Source organism: Dama dama, chromosome 12, assembly GCF_033118175.1.
Source record: "Dama dama isolate Ldn47 chromosome 12, ASM3311817v1, whole genome shotgun sequence".
In the NCBI taxonomy this organism is placed as follows: domain Eukaryota; kingdom Metazoa; phylum Chordata; class Mammalia; order Artiodactyla; family Cervidae; genus Dama; species Dama dama.
This window is the reverse complement of record NC_083692.1, coordinates 20,598,928-20,622,925: the sequence shown is the minus strand read 5'-3', so window position 1 is coordinate 20,622,925 and position 23,998 is coordinate 20,598,928. Positions and strand designations below refer to the sequence as shown.

Genomic DNA, 23,998 nt, shown 5'->3' with positions numbered 1-23,998 from the left:
GCCTTATGGTTTTTCTGAAGGTTCCATCATTCATTTATTTCGTAACCAAATCCAAATTAACAGCATTTTAAAAATACTCTTGAAAATAAAATCCATCTCATTTTTTCCTACTAAAATCATGCCCTAGGGAGTATAAGAACACTCCAAAGAGACTTCTTGCCATTTATTTTAGTGAATATGATGGACTGGGGGGTGGGTAGAGCCCTTGGGGTTGTTGTTTAGTCGCTAAGTTGTATCCAACTCTTTTGTGACCCCATGGACTGTAGCCCGCAAAGCTCCCTTGTCCATGGGATTTCCCAGGCAAGAATACTGGAGTGGGTTGCCATTTCCTTCTCCAGGAAATCTTCCCAGCCCAGGGATCGAACCCAAGTCTTCCTGCTTGGCAGGCAGATTCTTTACTGCTGAGCCATCATTGCCCAAGTAGATTACCACGTATGGTAAGATTTATTCCTCCTTTAAATATTCTGGCATATTTTCATGACTTTCTAACTAATCTGTCACTACTTTTAATAAAAATTATAGACTGTATATATTTTCTTGCATATTACTTCCAAAATCGTATGTGTGTTATTGAAAATTACTATGTAACATGTTTATAAAGGGGAAAAACCATCCTTCCAAAAAAGCAACTATTTTTATTTTTCCAAAGTCCTTATCCTTTTGCAAAGTAGAATATAGCCTTACAAAAGTAAACTTGTTACATCTTAAAATTAAGCATATTAACTAGTAGCCAACTCAATAAGGCAAAAAAAAAGGGAAATGTTATTTTGCCAATGATATGATTGTGTAACTAAAAAAATTAGAATCATTGAACTTATATTAATGCTAATAAGGGTTCAGTAAGATTACTGGATATGAAATTAATTTTAAAAATCAATGACTTTTTAATACATTAGTAACAATATATTAGATAAAGTGATTACATGAATGATCCTAGTCAGAATAATGAAATATTAAAATGTACCTCAAATAAATGTAACAAAAGATATGCAATGACTTTCTGGATTAGTAGATTTTAAAGAAGATCTAAATAAAGAGGCACTATATATGTTACTGAATGAGAAGACTCAATATTATAAAGAATTTAAAGTTCTCTAAATTACTTTATGAATTTGATGCAGTTCAAAATAGAACAAAGCAGCGAAACCAAGAGAGTTTGCTGTGAAACATGACAGAATGATTCTAAAATTAATTGAAGGAGTAGAATTAATGGGGTCAGTAGGATTTATTATAATGCTAATGTTTGAATTGGTAGTGAACTGGCGTACAGATGGAGAATGGACCATTCAAACAGAAAAGAGACTTTATAAAGAGATCTTTCTGGTACTGATGAACCTCTTTGCAAGGCAGCAATGGAGACAGACATAGAAGACAGACTTGTGGACACAGTGGGGGCTGGAGAAGGTGGGATGAATTGAAAGAGTAGCATTGAAACATACACATTACCATATTAAAATTGGATAACCAGTGGGAATTTGCTGAATGATGCAGGGAGCTCAAAACCAGTGTTCTGTGACAACCTAGATGGGTAGGATGGGACAGGAGGTGGGAGGAAGCTTCAAGAGGGGAGGTACATATGTTTACCTATGGCTGATTCATGTTGATGTATGGCAGAAACCAACACAGTACTGTAAAGCAATTATCTTCCAGTTAAAAGTAAATAACTCTTTAAAAAAGAGAGACCTTCATGTTAAAAAATTTAAATGCATTTGTAAGAAAGTATGGCTTCCCAGGTGGGTAAGTGGTAAAGAATCCACTTGCCAATGTAAGGGAGATATAGGTGACATGGGTTCCATCCCTGAGTCAGGAAGATCCACTGGAGTAAGAAATGGCAACCCACTCCAGCATTCTTGCCTGGAGAATCCCATGGACAGGGGAACCTGGCGGGCTATAGTCCATAGAGTCGCAAAGAGTCAGACGTGACTGAGCAATTGAACGTGCGTGCACACACACAAGAAAGTATACCTTAAACAAAGGTAAAAGGCAAGCTTTAGAATGAGAATGCTTTCAGACATGTATGTCTCATGAAGGATTAATATCCATAGTATGTAACGTGTGCATGCATGTGTGTGTGCGCCTAGTATGTCTGACTCTTTGCGACCCCATGGACTATATAGCCCGTCAGGCTCCTCCGTCCATGGGATTTCCCAGGCAAGAGTACTGGAGTGGGTTTTGCCATTTCCTACTCAAGGATAGTATATAATGAAAACCTACAAATCACTAACAGTCAGAGATCTGGTAGAAAAATGGGCAAAACATAAATAGGTGAGACCAATATGGATTTCTTTATTTAGATTGTATTTATTTATTTATGGCTGTGCTGGGTCTTTGTTGCGTTGCGGGCTTTCCTTTCGTTGTGCAGAGCTGGGGCCATTGTCCAGTCACAGCGTGCAGGCTTCTCATTGTGGCAGCTTCTCCCATTGCAGAGGCTCTAGGGCCCACGGGCCTCAGCGCTCAAGGCACGTGGACTCAGCCATTGCAGCTCCCGGGCTCCAGAGCACAGGCTCAACAGTTGGGCATGTGGGATTTTCCCAGGCTGGGGAGCAAACCTGTGTCTCCTGCACCAACAGGCGTATTCTTTACCACTGAGCCACCAGGGAAGCCGTCCAACGTGAATTTAAATTCCTAATAGTGATCAGGGAAATGCCAGTGGAAGAGGAGCAACGCGATGACCCTGTATGTGATCATACTGATAATTTAAAGGCGAAAATGTGGCAGCAAATGTTGTTTTATGTGTGACTGTTGGATTGTAAAATTGTTACAACCACTTTGGAGAGTAGTTTGATAGTATCCAATAATGTTGAAAAACCACTACAACTTAAGGTTTCAGCAGTTCCCATTCTAGAGTTCTCTAGAGAGCCTTTAACGTATGTTCACAAAGAAGATGTGAAAGGAATGGCCTTTGTAATAGCAAGAATCTGAAAGTAACCTAGATTTCAGTCAACAAACCCAAGTATGTACACAGAATGTAAAGCATACGAAAGTTGTTATGAAGGATCGATATCTTTTATAGCACTATGATGAATACATCTGGAAGACTATTTTGTTTAAAAAAATCAAAAGTTGTGAAAGGATGTGTTCCCAATGATATTGTCTGCTTAGATTTCATAAATATACAAATACTTGAGGGAAGAGTGCCTCACATCTTTTGGAGAGAAGTTTCCCTGGAGAGGCTGAGAGAATGGGATTGAAAGTTGATATTTTAGCTACATTTATAGAACATCTTACTTCTTTGTGCGATGAAGCAAATTTGGCAGAATCTTAACATTTGTTAAATCCGGATGAGCAATACTCATTCCCCTTTGGGAGAGGAAGAATCTAACTGCAGCATGTATTTAAATGGGGGCTGCAATGCTATTAGTCTGAACTGGAAACTTTCAATTATGAAATATTTCCCAAACCCTCTGCCAATGTTCCTAAAAGAATAGAAAAAGATACAAACATGCAAAGTCAAATGTGAGCAGCAGAAATAGGAGCCGATTAGCATTATCAACGTAGTTTTGGTCAGCAGAGAGAGATACATGTATTGAAACTGAGTAACATGGAGAGAGCTGCATGTGAAGACCTTTCCAGAGGAATTCTAGAAAAATTGAACCCTTTACAGTCCCAGAGTTGGAGGCTCCAAGTAGCTGGTAAGATTGCACTTGGAGGTGGAGCTGGTTGTAGGTATGTAGTCAGGTCCCTTCCATAAGCTGTTATAATTGTAAAGGCTTTGGAAACAGGGAGAAATTATTTGAAACGTTTTTGGCTGAGCTTGGTTCCCAGAATGCTGGAAGCCAGGCGGGAGATGGAACCATTCTTCTGTAGAGAGAGTGAAACACATTCTAAAAATGACTTCTAAGTAGTGGCATTTTTGGGTCCCCCCAGTATAGGGGGAAAACCGTCTGTCTGATTTCAGTAGGAAAGGAATTTTTGGAAATAGTATTTAGTAACTTGCTGAATCACTTGGAAGGCTGTATAACTAGGTTTGGGAAATGGGTAAGCACAAGGGAAGCCAAGTGGCCAAGATGACGCTCAGATCCCTCTAGAAAGCAGAGTGGCGCTGCCCCCGAGAACGGCATGTCCAGCTTTGCGTCATCACCACCAGCACTTTAATGAGGGTGCCAATGCATCGTGGCTGCCACTGACACCACCAGCTTTCATGTAAGTGGATTCACAGCCTCCTTGCTCTCTGCAGACACTGCCTTTCAATTCAGAGTCCAGGGTATACACATCTCATTGGCCGAGAGGCAGGTTTATGTCTGCACCCTGTCTATAAGAATGACTGGTTAAGTTATGGCACTTCTGAGCTTCTGTTGTGGAAGGCAGACTCTGCATAAGGCAAGGAATTTCCCTGGATATAGGAAAAGATTACTCAGATGCTAGGCAGTGATAATTATAGTTCCCCCTATGTCCAGTTTCACCAGGTAAACCAACTGGGTCCCCATCCAGTCCACTCCAGGAAAGTCTACTTAGTAGTCACCAGGCCCTGCCCCCACACAGATATTAAATATAAAAGGATAGCCAGTGATAGCAGATAGGAGACAAAGCCTTCCCTGTGAGGACCGAGCTCACAACAAACAGAAGAAAAGGAAATTGGGAAAATAAAAACAATGAATATGAAAAGAACACTTTAAAATTAGTCTAACGTTAGCAGAGGTAAGGCAATGCGTCATAGTCATTAAACAACAGATTTTTTTTTTAACAGAGGAAACAGAGGACACAAGATTTTTTCAAATTTGAGTCCAAGAATCAGTATGAAAAATTAAATAGTCTGGTTGGAAAATGAAGTTCAAAACTTACCAAAGTACCTAAATGAAAAAGAAATGGGCGCAGAATGTGAGAGAAAAGATAAACTGTTGAGAAAGTAAAGTAGCCTGTAAGTAGAACATTTACAAAATGAAAGCAAAAAGGGAAGAAAAAAAATGATCAGAAATCAAATAATGAAATGGCATTTTGCTTAACTGAAAGAGGTGTGTTTTAATACTGAAAAGGCCTATTGGATATCCAATACAAGGGCTATAAAAAGACTTGCTTTACAAAGGCCACTGCAGTTTTAAAAGGATGATCCAAAAAAATTACTGGAAAAGAAATTGTGTAAAAGATCAGGAATCGGAATATCATTGAACCTTTCAATTCCATCAGTTGAAGGTAGAAGATAATGAAATAATACCTTAAAAATTCTAATGGTAAACATTTTACTGTCTAGAATTTTGTTGTTGCTAAGTCAATAAGTTGTGTCTGACTCTTTGCAACCCCATGCCAGGCTTCCCTGTTCTTCACCATCTCCTGGAGTTTGCTCAAGACTCATGTCTGTTGAGTTGGTGAGGCCATCCAACTAGCTCATCCTCTGTCACCCACTTCTCCTGCCTTCAGTCTTTCCTAGCATCAGGGTCTTTTCTGGTGAGTCAGCGCTTCATATCAGGTGGCCAGAGTATTGGAGCTTCAGCATCAGTCCTTCCAATGAATATTCAGTGTTGATTTCCTCTAGGATTGACTGGTTTGAACTCCTTGCAGTCCAAGGGACTCTCAAGAGTCTTCTCCAGCACCACAGCTTGAAAGCATCAATTCCTCAGCACTCAGTCTTCTTTATGGTCCAACTCTCAGATCTGTACATGACTACCAAACCACCAAGGCTATGGTTTTTCCAGTGGTCATGTATGGATGTGAGAGTTGGACTATAAAGAAAGCTGAGCGCCGAAGAATTGATGCTTTTGAACTGTGGTGTTGGAGAAGACTCTTGAGAGTCCCTTGGGCTGCAAGGAGATCCAACCAGTCTATCCTAAAGGAAATCAGTCCTGCGTGTTCATTGGAAGGACTGATGTTGAAGCTGAAACTCCAGTACTTTGGGCACCTGATGCGAAGAGCTGTCTCATTGGAAAAGATCCTGATACTGGGAAGGATTGGGGGCAGGAGGAGAAGGGGACAACAGAGGATGAGATGGTTGGATGGCATCACCGACTCAGTGGACATGGGTTTGGCTGGACTCTGGGAGTTGGTGATAGACAGGGAGGCCTGGTGTGCTGTGGTTCATGGGGTTGCAAAGAGTCGGACACGACTGAGCAACTGAACTGACTGACTGACCAAACCACCAGTCAGATTAAGGCTGGACATGCCAGGACACAAAACTTCTAACACTTAAGTACTTCTTAGGCAGTTGCTGAGTGAGGGTAGGGGTCCATCAAAATGAGCGAGTAGACCAAGAATGAAGAAGGTAATGAGATCTGGGAAGCATGGAATTCACCCCAAGAGAGGTGAGAAGGAACTGTCAGGATAATGATGGTGATGATGTGTTTCTGGAGATCAGCAGGGCTGGAATGGAGTGTGAAGATGGAGAGCTCTAGGAGGGAGGTCTCCAGGAAAGAGAAGTGGAATCGCTAGGGCACTTGTGGCTTTTGACCACGTGAGAAATGGTTATGAGAAGAAGGGGGTTTTTGTTTGTTTTTGTGTTTTGGGGGATGGTGTGATTTTTCTTTTTCTTGTTGAGTTTCAAAAGAATTAAGGGTAGGTATATAGAAACTAAGCAAATGAAAAAAAAAAAAAAAAAAAAGCCAGTATTAACTCCAGGAAAAACAAAGTAAGCAATTGAGCAAATATAGCTGTAGTAAAGTAAATCCTGACGTATATGTGTGATATAGCTGTGATGCACACATAAACACATATACATCTATACATGCATGTTTACATAATACAGAGCAAGGGAAGGGGAAGCACACTTTGTGGAAGCGTGTTTATTTCTCATTTTCCAAAACAGAACTTCAACAGAGAATATCTAATGTTGATAAATCAAGAAATAGTGCCTAAGTCTGTTATTTAGGAGCGTGGAGATACTGGAGGAAGTAGTGCTATGAATTGAAAGTGATTGCTCTTAGGTGTAAAGAAGATGATGTGAAGACTACTGTTTAGTTGTTGTTTTTACCTTAAATGCCTGAAGTTCTGTTTGCCTATAACTAGTATGTGTATTACTTTGATAAAAATGTAAGTGAAAAAAAATAATAAATAGCATGGTAGTATCTTAGTACCACTGGTTTTCCTTCTTACAGACGGTAAAAATCACTTTGTGGTTTTTGCTGTACCACTTGTTTTCCTGTATCTTTAAGCCTCTATTAAAGGCTTAGATACATAAAGTTAAATAAAGTGCAGTCCTGGCTTGAGAGACTTGTGACTTAGGGGGTGTTGTATCAGGAAACTTCAAAAGAAAAAGCAGGATGTCCTTTGGGGACCAAGGGTATGGGGGGAGTGTTGGGGACTGTAAGAGGAAGAGTGGGTCCTCATAGCTCCCAGGAATGGGAACTACCTGGGGCTTGTGGAAGAAACAAAGAGAGGCTGGTGTGAGTGTGAGGAGGAGTCCTGAGTACAGCAGAGGAATATCTCTTAAGATGCTGAGCAGCAAATCCATTTGCAGGTGTTAAAAGAGACGTTACAGAACCCAGCAATAGGACTGTTCTCTGGTTTACCCACCGGTTTTTCTTTTCCTGAAAGGGTTCTACCACTTTGCATTGTTTCTCGCAACACAAGGAGATCTCTTAACTGTAGCTTCAATAACAGTGGGAGGATGTTCCTAGAATTTTTTCTAATAGGTATCAAATGATGCAGTGTTGTTTTGATTTATAGGTCTTTTGTTGCTTATTATAACCCATGATTGTTATAACACTAGTTAGGCTCTTTTCATGTAATTGTGCTCTGTTAAGTGATTTTTTTTTGTTTTACTCCAACATATTCTTTCTTTTAAGCCTGCTTTTATGATAGTTTTGTCCAAAAAATCCTTCAAAATCAGTTGTTTTGTCAAAAAACTTCAAACTGAAAGTCCTTCGATTTTTTTTTTTTTTTGCCAACAGAGCTGGTATTAGAAAGGTGAGTGCAGAGTGAAATCATAACTTCATTAAAGTAGAGGATCCCTCTCTTGATTTCTAGTCATCCATAAATTACCTGCAGTCCTCTCAAGGGATACTGTTTAAAAAAAAAAAAAAAAGGGTAACATGTCAGGGGATGGGGCAGAGTGTGGACAACTTCCTGGAAGAGATGATACCCAGATGCAACCTTGAGGTTGGAGGTTGCAACCGCCAACCTTGATGGAGGAGAAAGAGTTAAACAGGACCCAGAGGGACGGGTAAGCCCAAGAAAAGAAAGAAAAGAAATTGTGTCCAGCTGTGTTTCAGCAGAAGTTACCACTTGGTTTCTCCTGAAGGCATTCAAGGTGTGTTCAGATACTTGCAACGGGTTCTCTTACCCTTTTACTGGAGCTGCAGGTTCACAGAGTGCAGAGAGGCTGTACTGTTAACCAGGAAGTTCCATCATGCGTTTGGAAAGTTTTCCTTTTGCCTTGAGAGCAGAGGGAAGTTATTGTGAGGTTTTGAGCAAGAGAGTGTAAGTGTTGGGCTTGCCTGCATGCACTTTAGAAACAGTCCTGCGTAGGCAAAGTGATCACATTTTAAAGTATGATCATGCAGACACACAGGACTACATTTTCAGATTAAATTTATCGTGTCGAGCTAGGGGATTATATTTCACTTTGCCACAAAAATGAAAAAGGGTGGCCAAGAAACAAAAAAAGACTTCTGCCACAAGGTTTATCTTTGAACATTTGGTCAGTTTGCATTTTACTGAGCTTTTTTTTTTTTCTAGTTTGTAAATGAACGTTTAAGTGATAAAGTTAATAAGTTTGTGAGTAAACCCTCATTTAGAAATCAGGGGTTTTTAAGTTTGGAGGCAGAAGTAAAAATAATATTATTTGAATGTTTTATATATAAAGTGTGTTTATATTTGTGTGTGTACATAATTACTAAAACATTACTAAAATTTTTATGTAATTAGTAAAAAAATTTACACAGTTAAGATAAAACTTGGAGGATTGTGGTGTGCATTGAATTAAAGTTATTTCATTCGCTCTTGCCTTAATTTTTGTTGACTAGTAGCCAGAAACATTTGTATAGGGCTCCTATTTTCAGAACCAGGATAAGTACGTAAAAGATTGAAAATGTGTCAGCTGTGAAGGGTTTCAGACAGTACTTTATGTCAGGTTGGCAAGGGAGGTCCTCTGCCTCTCCTGAACGTCAGTAGATTCTTTGACCCTTGTTATCTGGTTCTGTCACATTGAACAAGTACTGGAGTTAAGTCTCTTCAGCTATGAGCTGTTCCCTGGGCTACTTCCCTCCTCCCCTCTTCTGGTTCAATGCTTGTCTTATTGTGTATGCACCCAACCCCCACACAGAGTCTGGAAGAATTCATAAACTGTTAGGAGTGGCTGCCTTTGGGGTTGGGATTGGGATGTCTTGAAGGAAGGCGTATTTTTCACTTTTTCAGCACCATTTCAGTTCTTTTTTTTTTTTTTTAAACAGGAAGCGTATTCATTTATTAAAAAAGAGCAACTTTGAAAAGAGGGGGCAGCAAAGAGGAGACTTCTGAATGGAAGAAGAATTAATTGAGGGTAAAACAGAAAAATTAGTTTGACCATCATTAATTTGATGACAGATTGTAATCTCTGGTTTCTGTTGTCTTTCCCATGTATGCTGTGTTAACCACCCTCGTTCTGTTTTCCTGTGAATTAATTTATTTGCTATGATTATTAATACCAAATTCTATTGTGCATCAGTATTTCATGTGATTGTGCCTTATCTCATTCTAACTGATTCAGTTCTTTTAAGAGATTTGCTCATTTTAATGGTTATTTTTCATGCACTTCTATGAGGAGTGGATTGAAAGGACACAGGTCAAACCGCTGTTAGTTTTCATTCACTACTGCTGTGTGAAGGCTAATCTTAAGAGAGAATGATGAAACTGAAATCTTTATTAAATTTCAGTGATGTGGAGGTTTTTTTTATTTTTTGTCTCCCTCAACACAGTATTTATGAGATAACCATAATTACATTTTAGATTACAATATAAATTCTGTTAATGTACCAACTAATTTCTAGTTCATCTTAGCTGGGAGCTTGTGGCTTTTGTTGCAAAAAAATTCCATTTCAAGGATACTGAGCTTAGGTGCTTTGGAGATAAGGATTGGATGGCTCTCTGTCCTCCAGAACCTAATATCCACTTGAGGAGAAAAAGCCCAACCATGTGTAGAGTTAATTGCAGAGAGTAGTATTAATAGCAGGAGAGGCATTTCAATAAGGGAGCAGGGATTAGGGGTCAGACCCAGCAGTGACCCAGTCTCTGAACAGCCCTGGATGGTGGTGGATGACACCTGTCTGCAGATGGATGTGGGGCGTAAACCAGGTAGTTAGCGCACAGTAGCTGGTACAGATGGATGCTCAGACTGTAGTTACAGCTGGTGGCAGGAGATTATTGAAAAAGCATGTTCTGGAAGGACAGCCCAGTATAGCAAACAGGGCAGGCGTCAGGGCACGAGGAAACCTGACTTCACATGTGGGCTCTGTCCCAGCTGTTTCACTGTGGTGGACTTAACAGTTTCTGGCCCTGAGACGCCTTGTGTGGAAAATGAAAGGATCAGACAAGCTATTCATTCTCATGACTCACAATTCTAGATGCTGAATGTAAGGTCAAGAGGGACACCCTCGATTCAGGTTCAGCCGCTGTAGAGCTTTATAAAAAGGTGCCGGTTTGTGGAGGGCAGACCTGTTCCCTGCTCTTAGAGAAAGAAGGAAGCGGGGAGTGGGTGCTGCTTACTTCTGAGCTCCAGGCCCAATCCAGACAGTAATGGGGTTGCCATTGAGGGACCTTTGAAGGTGCATGGAAGGCAAGTGACCTGACCACTGCAGCATTTTTTCCCCACTGGGTGTTGAGATTCGTGTCTGGATTGGGCTTCAGAAGTAATACTCAGGCTATAAATGGAGGCCTTTTTTCTTTTAAAATGTGTTTTCAGAGTGGTTTTTCTGCTGTAATGCCTCTAACTGCCAGCTCTGTATTTATTAGAGAGAGAGCCCTCCACGTTTTCATGTCAGTGTGCTTTCCCTCACTGAAAGGGAGATGCTCGCCTCCCAGGGGGCTTATGAGGACTCAGGGGATGCACACGGGTCACGGAGTGGACAGGATGGCAGAGTCCCATGCTCTCTGAGCACCATGGGGAGAGAGTTTATGCTCAGACATGAGTGTAGAGTGAAGCAGACGAATAACCCACCAGCAACTGTATTTAAGGAAACACTAAGGCAAGGTGGAGTGATTTTATGTTTTAATTTTTTCCTTTTAAGCTTTGTGTCCTTGGTTGTGATATTTTAAAATCTGCTAAGTGAAACATGGTTACTGGTGATACTGTGATTAACAATGATTAGGGTATTAGGGTTGTGCTTAGAAGGAACTTTCTGTTTACCCATTGTTCTTAATGGTAAAGAATCTGCCTGCCAGTGCAGGAGACGCAAGAGACGTGGGTTTGATCCCTGTGTTGGGAGGATTCCCCTGGAGTAGGAAATGGCAATCTATTCCAGTATGCTTGCTTGGAAAATTCCATGGACAGAGGAGACTGCAGGGCTACAGTCCATGGGGTCACAAAGAGTTGGACACGACTGAGCACACACACATCCCCCTGTTCTTACTGATGTGACTTTCTATTCTTTTTCTGTGTCTCAAGTGCACTTTCTTACATTCTTTTTGGATTTTAAATACTCAAGTGAGAAAACATTGATGTCTTTGACAAAGCCAATTGTGACATTCTGTCTTGCTGAACCTTCCGGTCCTCTTCCAGTTAGATCATAGGGACTTGAGGGTGGAAATGTTCCCGCTTTGCTTTCTCTTTTGAGAGTGACTGGCTTAGTGTAGAACACCAAATAGCTGGTGCTCCCATAGCCCATGTTGGCAGCCTGAAAAGCTGTCCTTAGTGATGCAGGTTCTCAACTGTGGTTCGGCATATGTGGATCAGAGGCAATTTTCATGGCTTATCTAGTTTAAATCTGACTTAATGCAGTTTAGACCATCTCTTTCCCTCCTGCCCTCAGAGGAAGTCAGTACTACTAGATTCTTCCTTTCCGGGTTAAATATACAGTTTCCTCGAGCCATGGATAGCTCAGGACAATATGATAATACTCTCCAGAGTGTTGGTCTGCAGCCCGAATGGTGACCTTCTTCCAGTTTAGCCTGGATGTCTGCAGGAGGAGGGTTGTAAGGTCAAAAGCTGAGAAGCATGAAGTAGGGAAAGGCTACCCACTCCGGTATTCTGGCCTGGAGAATTCCATGGGCTGTATAGTCCATGGGGTTGCAAAGAGTCGGACATGACTGAGCACTTTCACTTCACTCGTGTAGGTAGGAAAGTAGATGTGTTCCAGGAAAGGGCAACGAGTGATGACGACTCAGTCTGTGCTTTGTTTAGGCAGCCTCACCTGATTTCCCAGGTACTGCAACCTTGTGAAAGGGTGAGATGGAGACTTTTGGTTAGGAGGGGGCTTTTGTGTCAATACTAAATATAAAGAAAGCAGCATTAAATATAAAAAAAAAAAGATGAGGAAATGCATGCAATTGCATTAATCATCTGTATGGAGTAATTATTCAAATCCTGTAAATACTGCTAAATCTTATAATCTTCAGTACTTTCTATTTTATGTAGCCCTCTTTGATTCCATTTTAATCAGAGGATTTAGCACAAGATCATCTTATTGTAAGGACTTGACATCTGTTGCATTTTGACTTGTTTGGTGATTTGAATGGTTTGAGGTTTTACATGGGGCTGTATTTAATAATTAGTATTCAAGTGTGTGTTCATCATGCAACATTCTCAGATAGTTTATTGTTTTTAGTAACAGAATGAGTTGCTTTTTTTCTTGTAAACTTTTTCTTCTAATTATAAAAGTTATGCATGCTCATTTTAGAAAATAAATCATATAGTTAAATACTTTAAAAAGGAATTATTTATAATCTGTCTACAGCAAGTATTATAATTCCCTTGGTGAACTTCCTTTGGCTTGTTTATATACCTATACGTAACTAAAAAAAAAACTAAATTTATAACGTGTAAACCATTTTGTTTGTATCCTGAGTTCTTCTGAAACTGGGCCCATTTCTCCTCAGTTACACTCAATAGGAAGCACAATATAAAAATATTCTTAAAAAAATAAGTCCATGGTCAAATCAGTTAAGAAATATCTTAGTTTAATAGTTAAGTGTTGGTTTTTTTTTAAAAAAATCTGTATATTTCATGTAGCCTTAATATACTAACATGTATTATCAAATCCTGATGCAGGTGATAGTGTGTACCTTCCTTATTTAATTATAGAACCCTTTCTTATGAATTACTAACTTGAAGGATTTGAAACATAATTTGGGGAAAGTTGACAAGCCTTTCTTCCTGCATAGTAGACATTTATTGGTTGTCTCTCTGCTCCCTGTCCATTTCTCATATCCCGCTTCCCCAGATCCTGTTTGGTAATTAGATTATCAGTACTAGATCACAGTTTGCAGGATTGATGAGTAACTTTCTAATGGATTTTAAATGAATATTAATGTACAAACTGCTTTTTTAAAAACACTCACCTCCTTCATGGATATAGTCTGCTCTCTTAATATCCTGGATGGCAGCCACAGATTCTTCATGCCCCTGATGAGCTCTGATTTCTTTTCCTTGAGAGTATTTATTTCAGTTCAGTCGCTTAGTTGTGTCCGACTCTTTGCGACCCCATGAACCACAGCACGCCAGGCCTCCCTGTCCATCACCAACTCCCGGAGTCTACCCAAACCCATGTCCATTGAGTTGGTGATGCCATCCAACCATTTCATCCTCTGTCGTCCCCTTCTTCTCCCGCCCTCAAGTATTCATTTGCTGTACCTCAAATGCTGTTTTTCCTCTAATAATTCTGGTTCATGGTTACCTTTCTATTAACTACGTTTTACCTTTTACCTCTTTACTTTAAGCTCCTCCTCACAACCTCCTCCTCTTGGCATTATATTAATTGCTTATTGCCTGAGTTTTCTCATATTCAAATAAGATAAATGTTCACATTTATTTCTGTTCTCCTTTATTTTGCCAGCTGTTGAATCATTTTCTTACCCATCAGTAATTCTTACCATGTGTCTGACTCCAAACCTTTTAAATTTTATTTAAAAAAAAAATTTTTTTTTCAAATCCTTTATATTTTATCACCCCTCTTCTGCCATCAAGCTTGCTGCCAAATTTTCATGTTGTTTCCTTCACCTGCAGCTATACAAAGTATGTTCAAGCCTTACTAGACCTTTGAAATGTAACCTTCCTCCTCAAACTTTTTGTTTGGAGGATAGTTGGGAGGCAAATGTTATTCTTTCTTTTGCTCTTTATCAAAACAAGTACATTTTAAATTGCTTTCTCTATCTCTATCTCAATTGCTATCTCTAAACTCAAATGTAAATTCATCTGTTTATGTATGTTTTGTATCTATAACTTCTTTATTCACTTTGGTAATTTGAGGGCAAATTATTTGAATCTACTTCATCAGCGTTGTCTTTTTTAGATAGTGAACATTTGGAGAGCAGGAACTAGACTTATCAACTCCTCTCTTCCCAATCCTTCCTGATTTTTGTTGAGGAGACAGAACGGAAATGAAAGAAGGGGGAAATTCCAGTCTAAAAAGTTAAATGCTGATTCATAAAGCTTAAATTATCCAGGACATTGCATGGAGATGTTTGTACGTGTTTCAAGGCTGATTTGAAAGAGTGAGACGTTCCTTCTATCTGAGATGTTACTTTTATGTACTGTGACTATAATTCAGGAAAGCCAAGAAGGGAGGTAAAGGAAATCATTGGCTTTATTTGGTTATCATAGCTAATCTAATGTCCAAACACTGTGATGTAATATTTCTGTTTTAAAATAAAGTTTCCTATTATATTCTAAAGAATATTTATGGATATTTTAAGTCTGTATATACAGCTTAATAAACTATTTACATTGACACTTTCATAAATATTCACATTGTTTATCTGTGTAATCTCAGGATATTTATATAGTTATTCATCATCAAAATTTCATCTATTGCCTGGAATCATTGAGAGTTGGTCCTGTATCTGAGGCTGTGCCAATTAAAGGACCTACCAACATCCCATTTTGAAATACAGAGGTAATTGGTGAAGAATGCTATATCTTTTCATGGGCTTTCCAGGTTGCTCAGTGGTTAAAAAAAATCTGCCTGCCAATGCAGGAGATGCAAGTTCCATCCCTGGGTCAGGAAGATCCCCGGAGGAGGAAATGACAACCCATTCCAGTATTCTTGCCTGGAAAATTCCATGGACAGGGAAGCTTGGCAGGCCCCAGTCTGTAGGGTCCCAAAGAGTTGAACACAACTAAGTATGCACACTACATCTTTTTAGTGAACGTACCATATTGTACTTAGATTATTTCAGGGCAGGAACTGTAAGTTGTTCGTTTTTTGTTTTCTTTCCTTCCCACGTCTTCTTGTGTAACCTTTAAACTATTTTTATGCCCTTGGCACAAAGAAAGTTTCCCATGTTGTTCCTTTCCTTTGGTTCCTTCAATTATTTATTGTTCTCACTTCCTTATCACTCATTTATTTCTTGGAAAAATTTTATTTTCCCATTTTTCTGCTTAATAATTCATGTTGAAAGTGGATAAATAAGGAAGATATCAAATGAGCACTTGCATATATTTTATCTGTAATTTAAGGGAAAGGGTCATGAGAAAAGATTTGGAGGTAACTGCATAGAGATAATATATTTAAAGCTGTGGGTATCAAAATAAATAAATAAATAAATAAAGCTGTGGGTATCTGTGACATCTCCAGACAGTACTGGCTACCATGCAGCTATCTCCCCCACTCAGTTTCCCAATTCTGCTTCGTTCAGTTACACAGGCAACTGATCCAGCCAAGTCAACACCCTCGTTTCCAGAGTAATATTTTTACTCCAGTGTCCCCAGGTCTGCGATCTCATCCTAATGCACTTGGTGCTCAAATACATCCTAATACTAACACCCTTTACAGCACCTTCAAAAACTCTGAAGAATAGTAAGAGAATTAAACCAAGGGTACCACCCTGGAATCACTTGCTTTTAAATGGAGCCACCAGTGACCCTGAGGAGGCACCAGAAATTAAGAAGAATGTATTCGTCATGAAGGCCTAGAGAAGACAGAATTTCAGGAAGGCTAGAGAGGTCAAGAATGTAAATGTCCCAGTGAGCCTGGATGACAGGGACTGTTTTTACACCTGTAGCCTCCCTTGGAGGGAGGGGCTGTTTCCCCAAATATCCCTAGCACCAAGTGTGTGGTCCATGCTCAGAAGTTAATGCAGAAAGACGGGGGTGATTTACTGGAGAGGAGGAGGCACTTCCTTTGAAAGAATGGTCTTATCAGAAAACTGCGGTAGGTTACGTGGTGATAGACCTTGAGTGATGGAAAGATTTTCAGTTAGTAGACTGTGCCTTCTCCTTAGCTGAGAGAGTTTCCGGAGCTCACAGAACTAAACAGTGGGATTGATATTCTAGCTAAATGGATCCACCATGGACTCAAGTACTACCTAGAGCTGTAAAATTAAACATATAACAAGGATATTTTTTAAACAGTTTACTCTTTCAACAGATAGAAGTGACATGCAATAAATTAGTACTGCTCGTCTACTTAATTCTATCCGTTTTTTTACCATATTTAGTGATGCTTAAGCAGGTTTGCTGATAACTAAGAGAATTGCTAATCATTGTTAGCATATGTTTGCTATTTCCATTAACCCCAAGGAATAGGTTTTAGGTATTATTGATGTGGTGTCATATTACACATGGATGGCACCATTATTTTCAGTTAGTACTTGAATAAACACAGAGCGTATATGTTCTGTAGATGCTCGTCTGTGTCTAAAGTTCCTTTTGTGCCTGAAGGGCTTTGTTGCTATAAATAAGGATAGGAAAGAGAGGAAAAAAGAAAAGAGAAAAGGAAAAAAAGTCTCCATGACAAGAAAACAAAATCTGTTATGTAACTTAGTTGTCCCATCTTGAACCTCCTCAGATTTTTCAGGTCGTTTAACGGTGGGCACTCTCTCCGGTATGTGCCCACGTGTATTTTGAAATTGAACGATAACAGTTACCGTAGTCAAGATGTAGCAGGAGTCCTGGCATTTATTTTAAATTACAAAGAAACATTTCTCTAAGATTTTTTGAATAATTTTATTTATTTTTGGTTGTGCTGAGTCTTCACTGATGTGAGAACTTTTCTCTAGTTGCAGCGAGTGGGGGCCACTCTCTAGTTGCGGTGTGTGGGCTTCTCATTGCATTGACTTCTCTTGTTGTGGAGCCTAGGCTTTAGAGCAGGTGGGCTTCAGGAGTTGTAGCACGTGGGCTCCTTAGTTGCGGCTCCCAGGCTCTAGATCGCTGGCTCCATCATTGTGGCACACAGGCTTACTTGTTCTACGGCATGTAGGATCCTCTCAGGCTAGGGATCGAACCCATGTCTCCTGCATTGGCTGGCCAATTCTTTACCACTTAGCCACCAGGGAAGCCCACTGTGTAAGATTTTTTTAAACCTGTTAAAAAGACCCAGGAAGCATATGCGGTGCTTCTGAACGGGAATCCCGGAGTAGTGACCACCAAGAGCAGGTATTTCCAAGTCGGTGCTACTTACTGTATTTTCGTGCTGACCTATAAACTTCACAGATACTAAAAAAGACAGTCCTGCGGTGAACTCTATTCTAAGGGAAACGAAATGTGGCACGAATGAGTCTTTACCCTGGGGGGTTGGTGCACTGGCCTTTTAGAGAACGTCAGTTCTGGGAACGATAGATGATTTATTTGGATTTCTGTGAGTTTGTGAGAGGCATTGAAAACATCTGATTTTCATAAGAATCTATTGAGAATTATCTTGTATGTCAGTATATTTTTTCTTTGAAAGCTGTTTCATTGAAATAAACAGCTTCTTTTTTCCCTAGTTACAAAATAGCTCATAAATTGTGGTTTGGGGTTGTCAAAAGATTTTTTTTTTTTTTTCCCTTTGAGATGGGCTAGTGTTTACTTTGCATTTTGGTTCGGTTGCCCAGTTTCCTTCCATTTTATAAGGAGCACTTCTTAAACCTTGGCTGTGGCCACATGGTCTCTTTCAGACGCAAGCAACAGTTAGCACATTATTCCACTTGAAGGTTTACAGTTCAAGAGGATCCTGGACAGTTCCCAGATATACAGTCAAATTATAGCAATCTGATGGTAGAAGTATCTAGAGAGGTCGAAAGTCAGGTTTCATTGGGTAGTGGTGCAAAACCATTATCCCTTTCACAAAAGATGGTGAAGAGGAGCCAGAGAGAAAACAATTGGCGTTTCTGTGTGGGGCTGGTCTAAGCAGCCAGCTGGAGCTCCTTTGGCCCTGTGTTCTGCAGGCGGCGTGCATTTTTGAAACACCCCTAAATGTTCCAGCCTTTAAATAGCAGCGAGTCTTCTAAAATGATGCTGCATAGCACAGGAGAAATTAAAGCGGCTGCCTGGGAGGCAGGAAGCCGACTAGCGAAATGCTTAATTATCGTGGAAGTAAGTGCTTGTTGCTGGGGAGCGGAGCGCAGCGAACCCGGGTCGGCCTGGGTGTCAGCCGTGATTTGTAGACAATGCGGCCCCGGCAGCGCAGTGCTGGATCAGCAGCGTCTTTGCAAACATGCATTTGGCAGGAATTTAAAGGCCACCTCTTGTGTAATTTGTGGAGCCTTGGAAAAGGGTCCTCTGCCTTTATTTTCAGGATGTACGCAACCATGCAGGATTTTGTGCTCAGAATCTGTGCCTCTTGCCTCCTGATTGACGTGCTCCTGAGGAAGTTGGTTTTCTTTGCCCATCACCTGGAAGGATGTTAGCACTTCTCTGTCGTCGACTGGGGGACATGGAGAGGTCTGCCTACAGCAGCTTTTGGTTTCTGCTGTCTTCATAAATTAGCACCGAAGGGTGGGGTGGGTTGCAATGCGTAAGGAAATGCAGGCATTTTGCTAATTAGTGAAACGTTGGTAGCTTTAAGGGTAGATAGAAGGAAAGAGAGCTCTGGGAAGAGGTGGTGGAAAATGCTGGATGCATTCTGAAATTCTGCTCTTTGGGGTAAGTAATAAACCCGGGGGAATTACTGAAGCATGCTAATGGGTAGAATGGCTTGGGGAAAACCGTGTTTATTTTCTCTCTATTGTATTTGCTCTTGCCAACTCTGTTAAGCCTTTGTAAAGAAACAGAAAACTAAGTTTGAATTTTGGAATACAGAAGAGGTTAAAAAGTAAGTGTTGCGACATATTCCGTAACATAATTTTTCAATTTTTAGTCTTGTTAAAAAGCTGTATGTTGCTCTAATTATGGAACTCTGTTGGTTATGCCGTGAACTTCTGGTCAACACAGCGGTTCATGATAGTCTACATTGTTAGAGGTCACTGGAGTCTGTCTGTGGTCTGTACTTGGGCTAATGTCCTGGAACAAGATCCCTCACTGCCTTCTAATGATATGAAACAGTTCAATTAAGCTGAAGTATTAATAGTCTTTTAAAATATATGTAATTTAAATGATGGATATTATTAAATGCTTTCAAATCTGCTTTACTAAAAATATGGGCTGTAAACTGTGAGCCACAATCCGTTACTGACTCTTTTATTTGCATGTATCTGGTTTTGGCAATTGCATACTTATTTTTAGATGTACTTTATTAAATGCTAATCCAAATTGTCCTCCTCTCTTTTAGAGAAAGCATGGGATTATGGCAATCACAGAGTCCCAGTGATACAAGTTCCATTCAGTTCTTTCTGAAAGAAAGCCATCTATCAAAGTAAAGCAAAGGAACTCTTGTGGATTATAATGTTCTACAGATCTGATCTGGATTTTCAGAGATTTGAAGATGAGTTATTTTAACCTTTTAAATGAAAAAGATTAAGATCTCGTGCAACTGCTGTATTTTCTGGAAGCCATTCTCCAAAAGGGAAGTGCACATTTAAAACTTAGGTATGATGGTCCTTTCTGTGGGGATTTAAGTCAAATTGCTTTTGCATCATGACCAGCCTGAAACGGTCACAGACAGAGAGGCCGGTTGCCACTGAAAGGGCGTCCGTTGTGGGCGCAGATGGCACCCCCAAAGTCCACACAGACGACTTCTACATGCGACGTTTCAGGTCCCAAAACGGCAGCTTAGGGTCATCTGTGATGGCTCCTGTAGGGCCCCCCCGAAGTGAAGGTTCTCACCATATAACTTCGACCCCCGGAGTCCCAAAGATGGGGGTTCGGGCAAGGATTGCGGATTGGCCCCCCAGAAAGGAAAACGTAAAAGAATCTAGCCGTTCAAGCCAGGAAATAGAAACCTCAAGTTGCCTTGAGAGCCTGTCCTCCAAAAGCAGTCCTGTGAGTCAGGGAAGTTCTGTAAGCCTCAATTCCAGTGACTCAGCCATGTTAAAAAGCATACAGAACACGCTGAAGAACAAGACGCGGCCGTCGGAGAGCATGGACTCCAGATTTCTTATGCCCGAAGCCTACCCCAGCTCCCCCAGGAAGGCGCTGCGCCGGATCCGGCAGCGCAGCAACAGCGACATCACCATAAGTGAACTTGACGTGGATAGCTTTGATGAATGTATCTCGCCCACCTACAAGACGGGGCCATCGCTGCACAGGGAATACGGTAGCACATCCTCGATCGATAAGCAGGGAACGTCCGGAGAAAGCTTCTTTGACTTGTTAAAGGGCTACAAAGAGGACAAGTCTGATCGAGGTCCCACTCCGACCAAGCTCAGTGACTTTCTCATCGCCAGTGGGGGCAAGGGTTCTGGTTTCTCCTTGGATGTGATAGATGGGCCCATCTCACAGAGAGAGAACCTCAGGCTCTTTAAGGAAAGGGAAAAACCACTCAAGCGGCGCTCCAAGTCGGAAACTGGAGACTCCTCCATTTTTCGTAAATTACGCAATGCCAAAGGTGAGGAACTTGGGAAGTCGTCGGATCTTGAAGATAACCGATCGGAAGACTCTGTCAGGCCCTGGACATGCCCGAAGTGCTTTGCCCACTATGATGTCCAGAGTATCTTATTTGACTTGAACGAGGCGATTATGAACAGGCACAATGTAATTAAGAGGAGAAACACCACCACAGGGGCCTCGGCAGCTGCGGTGGCATCCTTGGTCTCAGGGCCTTTGTCACACTCGGCCAGCTTCAGCTCCCCGATGGGCAGCACAGAGGACCTGAATTCCAAAGGAAGCCTCAGCATGGACCAGGGAGATGATAAAAGCAATGAACTGGTGATGAGCTGTCCGTATTTTCGGAATGAGATTGGTGGAGAAGGGGAAAGGAAGATCAGCCTGTCCAAATCAAATTCCGGTTCCTTTAGTGGGTGTGAAAGTGCCTCCTTTGAGTCGACACTCAGCTCCCATTGTACAAACGCAGGTGTGGCAGTACTCGAAGTGCCCAAGGAGAACTTGGTGTTACACCTGGATCGGGTGAAAAGATACATCGTGGAACACGTGGATCTCGGCGCCTACTATTACAGGAAGTTCTTCTATCAGAAGGGTGAGTAGAGATCTTTAATTTTCTTTTGCCATACTTTCTGAAAAGGAGTACTGTCTATTAGGTTTTGTAAGGCAGTGTGATGGAAGATTTGCATGAATGCCTTCTCTTGATGGTGAAAGAGTTAGCTGTTTGCTGCAGTGTATTTTTGTTTGCATTTTGTGAGTTACTTTCTCCTTTTAGATATATTAAATATCTTGTATACAGTGTATTAATTTTATTAGGTAAAAAACCTTTGATTCAGTGGATGAAATTGTAATCTTTACGTAGAAGACTTGCTATGTCACCTTTAGGGATAAATATCATATAGAGTTAAAAATATTTTAAATACAGCTTTTAAAGGGTTTCAAAAGCAATCTTAGTGCAGGTTTTTTATTTGTTTAGTACTTTTACAATCGGTACAGGGCCATTTCTTTTCTCCATCAATGTTCTCATCACTCAATGACAATTATAATACATTCCCATTCATTTCACAGGCATTTTAGTGAGAACTTTATTATTTGACAAAAATCTCAGAGTTGGGAATCAAACCTTGGTCTTCTAGATTTAAGTATAAAAGGCACTGGAATGAGAAGTACCATTAGCATGTTGATGACTTCTTTTTCTGCTTTGGGGGGAAATATATATCTATATTGTTGAATTGTGCTGTAGACATACAGTTTTATCTCATGCTTTTAAGAAAACTCTGTGAATTCACTGACAGGTAGTTTAAATGAACTCTTAGGAGCTTTCTAATAGTGTTTTTGAGCAGCATTATTAATTGAAGAATGAGTTTGTCGTGCAAGTACCTGAGCTAGGAGACAAGATGCTCTCCGAGGAAGAACGTACACCTGTGGTCCACTAGCTAGCTCAGTAATCTCTGCGTTGAGACCAAGTGAGAGGCCCCTGGAATACAAGCTACTACAGTGGTCTTTCAATTTCCCACCTACTATTTGGGGGTTTTCAGTCCTTTTGAGATTTATTCTTCCAAATGAATTTTCATTTCTAGTACTTCATTCTAGTGTGCTAGCTGTATGACATTGCTTACTTTAAAATAAAGTTTATTGTAAGGTTATTGCATGATTGGCTCTATTCACAAGGGTTTATTGACCAAAGGAGCCTTGTCTCAGTGCTCAGCATCAACGTCTCTTAAACATCTATGGCAAAGGTCCTGGAACTAATATAATGAAAATCCCGACTTCCTTGGTAAGCCATCTTTATTTTCTCAGAAAACTTCCTGGAGTTCAGATTTTAGAAATCACTTCTTTCTTATTCTGTCCTTAAGGGTACAGAGTATTTTGACCTTGCCATCTTGGTATTTGGGGCCAGATAATTCTTTGTGTGTTACATCCTATAGTCTTACACATTCTGGGATATAAGATGTTTAGCAGTGTCCCTGGCCTCTACATCCTAGATGCCAAGAGGTACCCTGACTTGTGATGACCTAAAATGTCTCCATTTGGATATTGCCAAATGTCCTCTAGGAAATTGCCCCTTGCTGAAAATCCCTTTTTTACTAAGCCTGGAGAAGTTTTCCACAGGTGTTTGTGAGCTGTCTGTAGAGGAGGCCATCTTCCTAAAGAACTGACATTCTAACACAGGAGAGAACATGTTACTTATAATCTTACATATGTATTAATAGTAGTTGGCTCTTTTGCCCAGTTCAGTTCAGTTCAGTCGCTCAGTCATGTCTGACTCTTTGCGACCCCATGAACGCCAGGCCTCCCTGTCCATCACAGGAGCCTACCCAAACCCATGTTCATTGAGTCAGTGATGCCATCCAACCATCTCATCCTCTGTCGTCCCCTTCTCCCTCTGCCCCCAATCCCTCCCAGTATCATGGTCTTTTCCAATGAGTCAGCTCTTCGCATCAGGTGCCCAAAGTACTGGAGTTTCAGCTTCAGCATCAGTCCTTCCAATGAACACCCAGGACTGATCTCCTTTAGGATGGACTGGTTGGATCTCCTTGCAGTCCAAGGGACTCTCAAGAGTCTTCTCCAACACCACAGTTCAAAAGCATTAATTCTTCTGTGCTCAGCTTTCTTTATAGTCCAGCTCTCACATCCATACATGACTACTGGAAAAACCATAGCCTTGACTAGACAGACCTTTGTTGGCAGAGTAATGTCTCTGCTTTTCAATATGCTGTCTAGGTTGATCATAACTTCCCTTCCAAGGAGTAAGTGTCTTTTAATTTCATGACTGCAGTCACCATCTGCAGTGATTTTGGAGCCCAAAAAGCAAAGTCTGCCACTGTTTCCACTGTTTCCCCATCTATCTGCCATGAAATGATGGGATCGGATGCCATGATCTTAGTTTTCTGAATGTTGAGCTTTAAGCCAACTTTTTCACTCTCCTCTTTCACTTTCATCCAGAAGCTCTTTAGTTCTTCCTCACTTACTGCCATAAGGGTGGTGTCATCTGCATATCTGAGGTTATTGATGTTTCTCCCTGCAATCTTGATTATTCCAGCTTGTGCTTCCTCCAGCCCAGCATTTCTCATGATGTACTCTGCATATAAGCTAAATAAGCAGGGTGACAATATACAGCCTTGACATACTCCTTTTCCTATTTGGAACCAGTCTGTTGTTCCATGTCCAGTTCTAACTGTTGCTTCCTGGCCTGCATACAGGCTTCTCAAGAGGCAGGTCAGGTGGTCTGGTATTCCCATCTCCTTCATAATTTTCCACAGTTTA

At 40.7% G+C, this 23,998-nt stretch overlaps 1 protein-coding gene across 13 annotated transcripts in view; it reads left to right on the top strand.

The window, feature by feature from the left end:
* Positions 1-23,998, top strand: part of SIPA1L1 (signal induced proliferation associated 1 like 1) — a 370,378-nt gene that overhangs the window by 213,684 nt on the left and 132,696 nt on the right. For 8 of the 13 annotated variants that reach the window (XM_061156758.1, XM_061156766.1, XM_061156765.1 and 5 more), the window contains one exon: positions 19,524-21,326. In XM_061156758.1, the coding sequence (XP_061012741.1) occupies positions 19,829-21,326 (1,498 nt within the window). In that variant the 5' untranslated portion in view covers positions 19,524-19,828. Of the gene's footprint in view, positions 1-9,317; positions 9,407-19,523; positions 21,327-23,998 lie in introns of all 13 variants that reach the window. The other 5 variants (XM_061156764.1, XM_061156757.1, XM_061156759.1 and 2 more) reach the window with 1 other exon arrangement.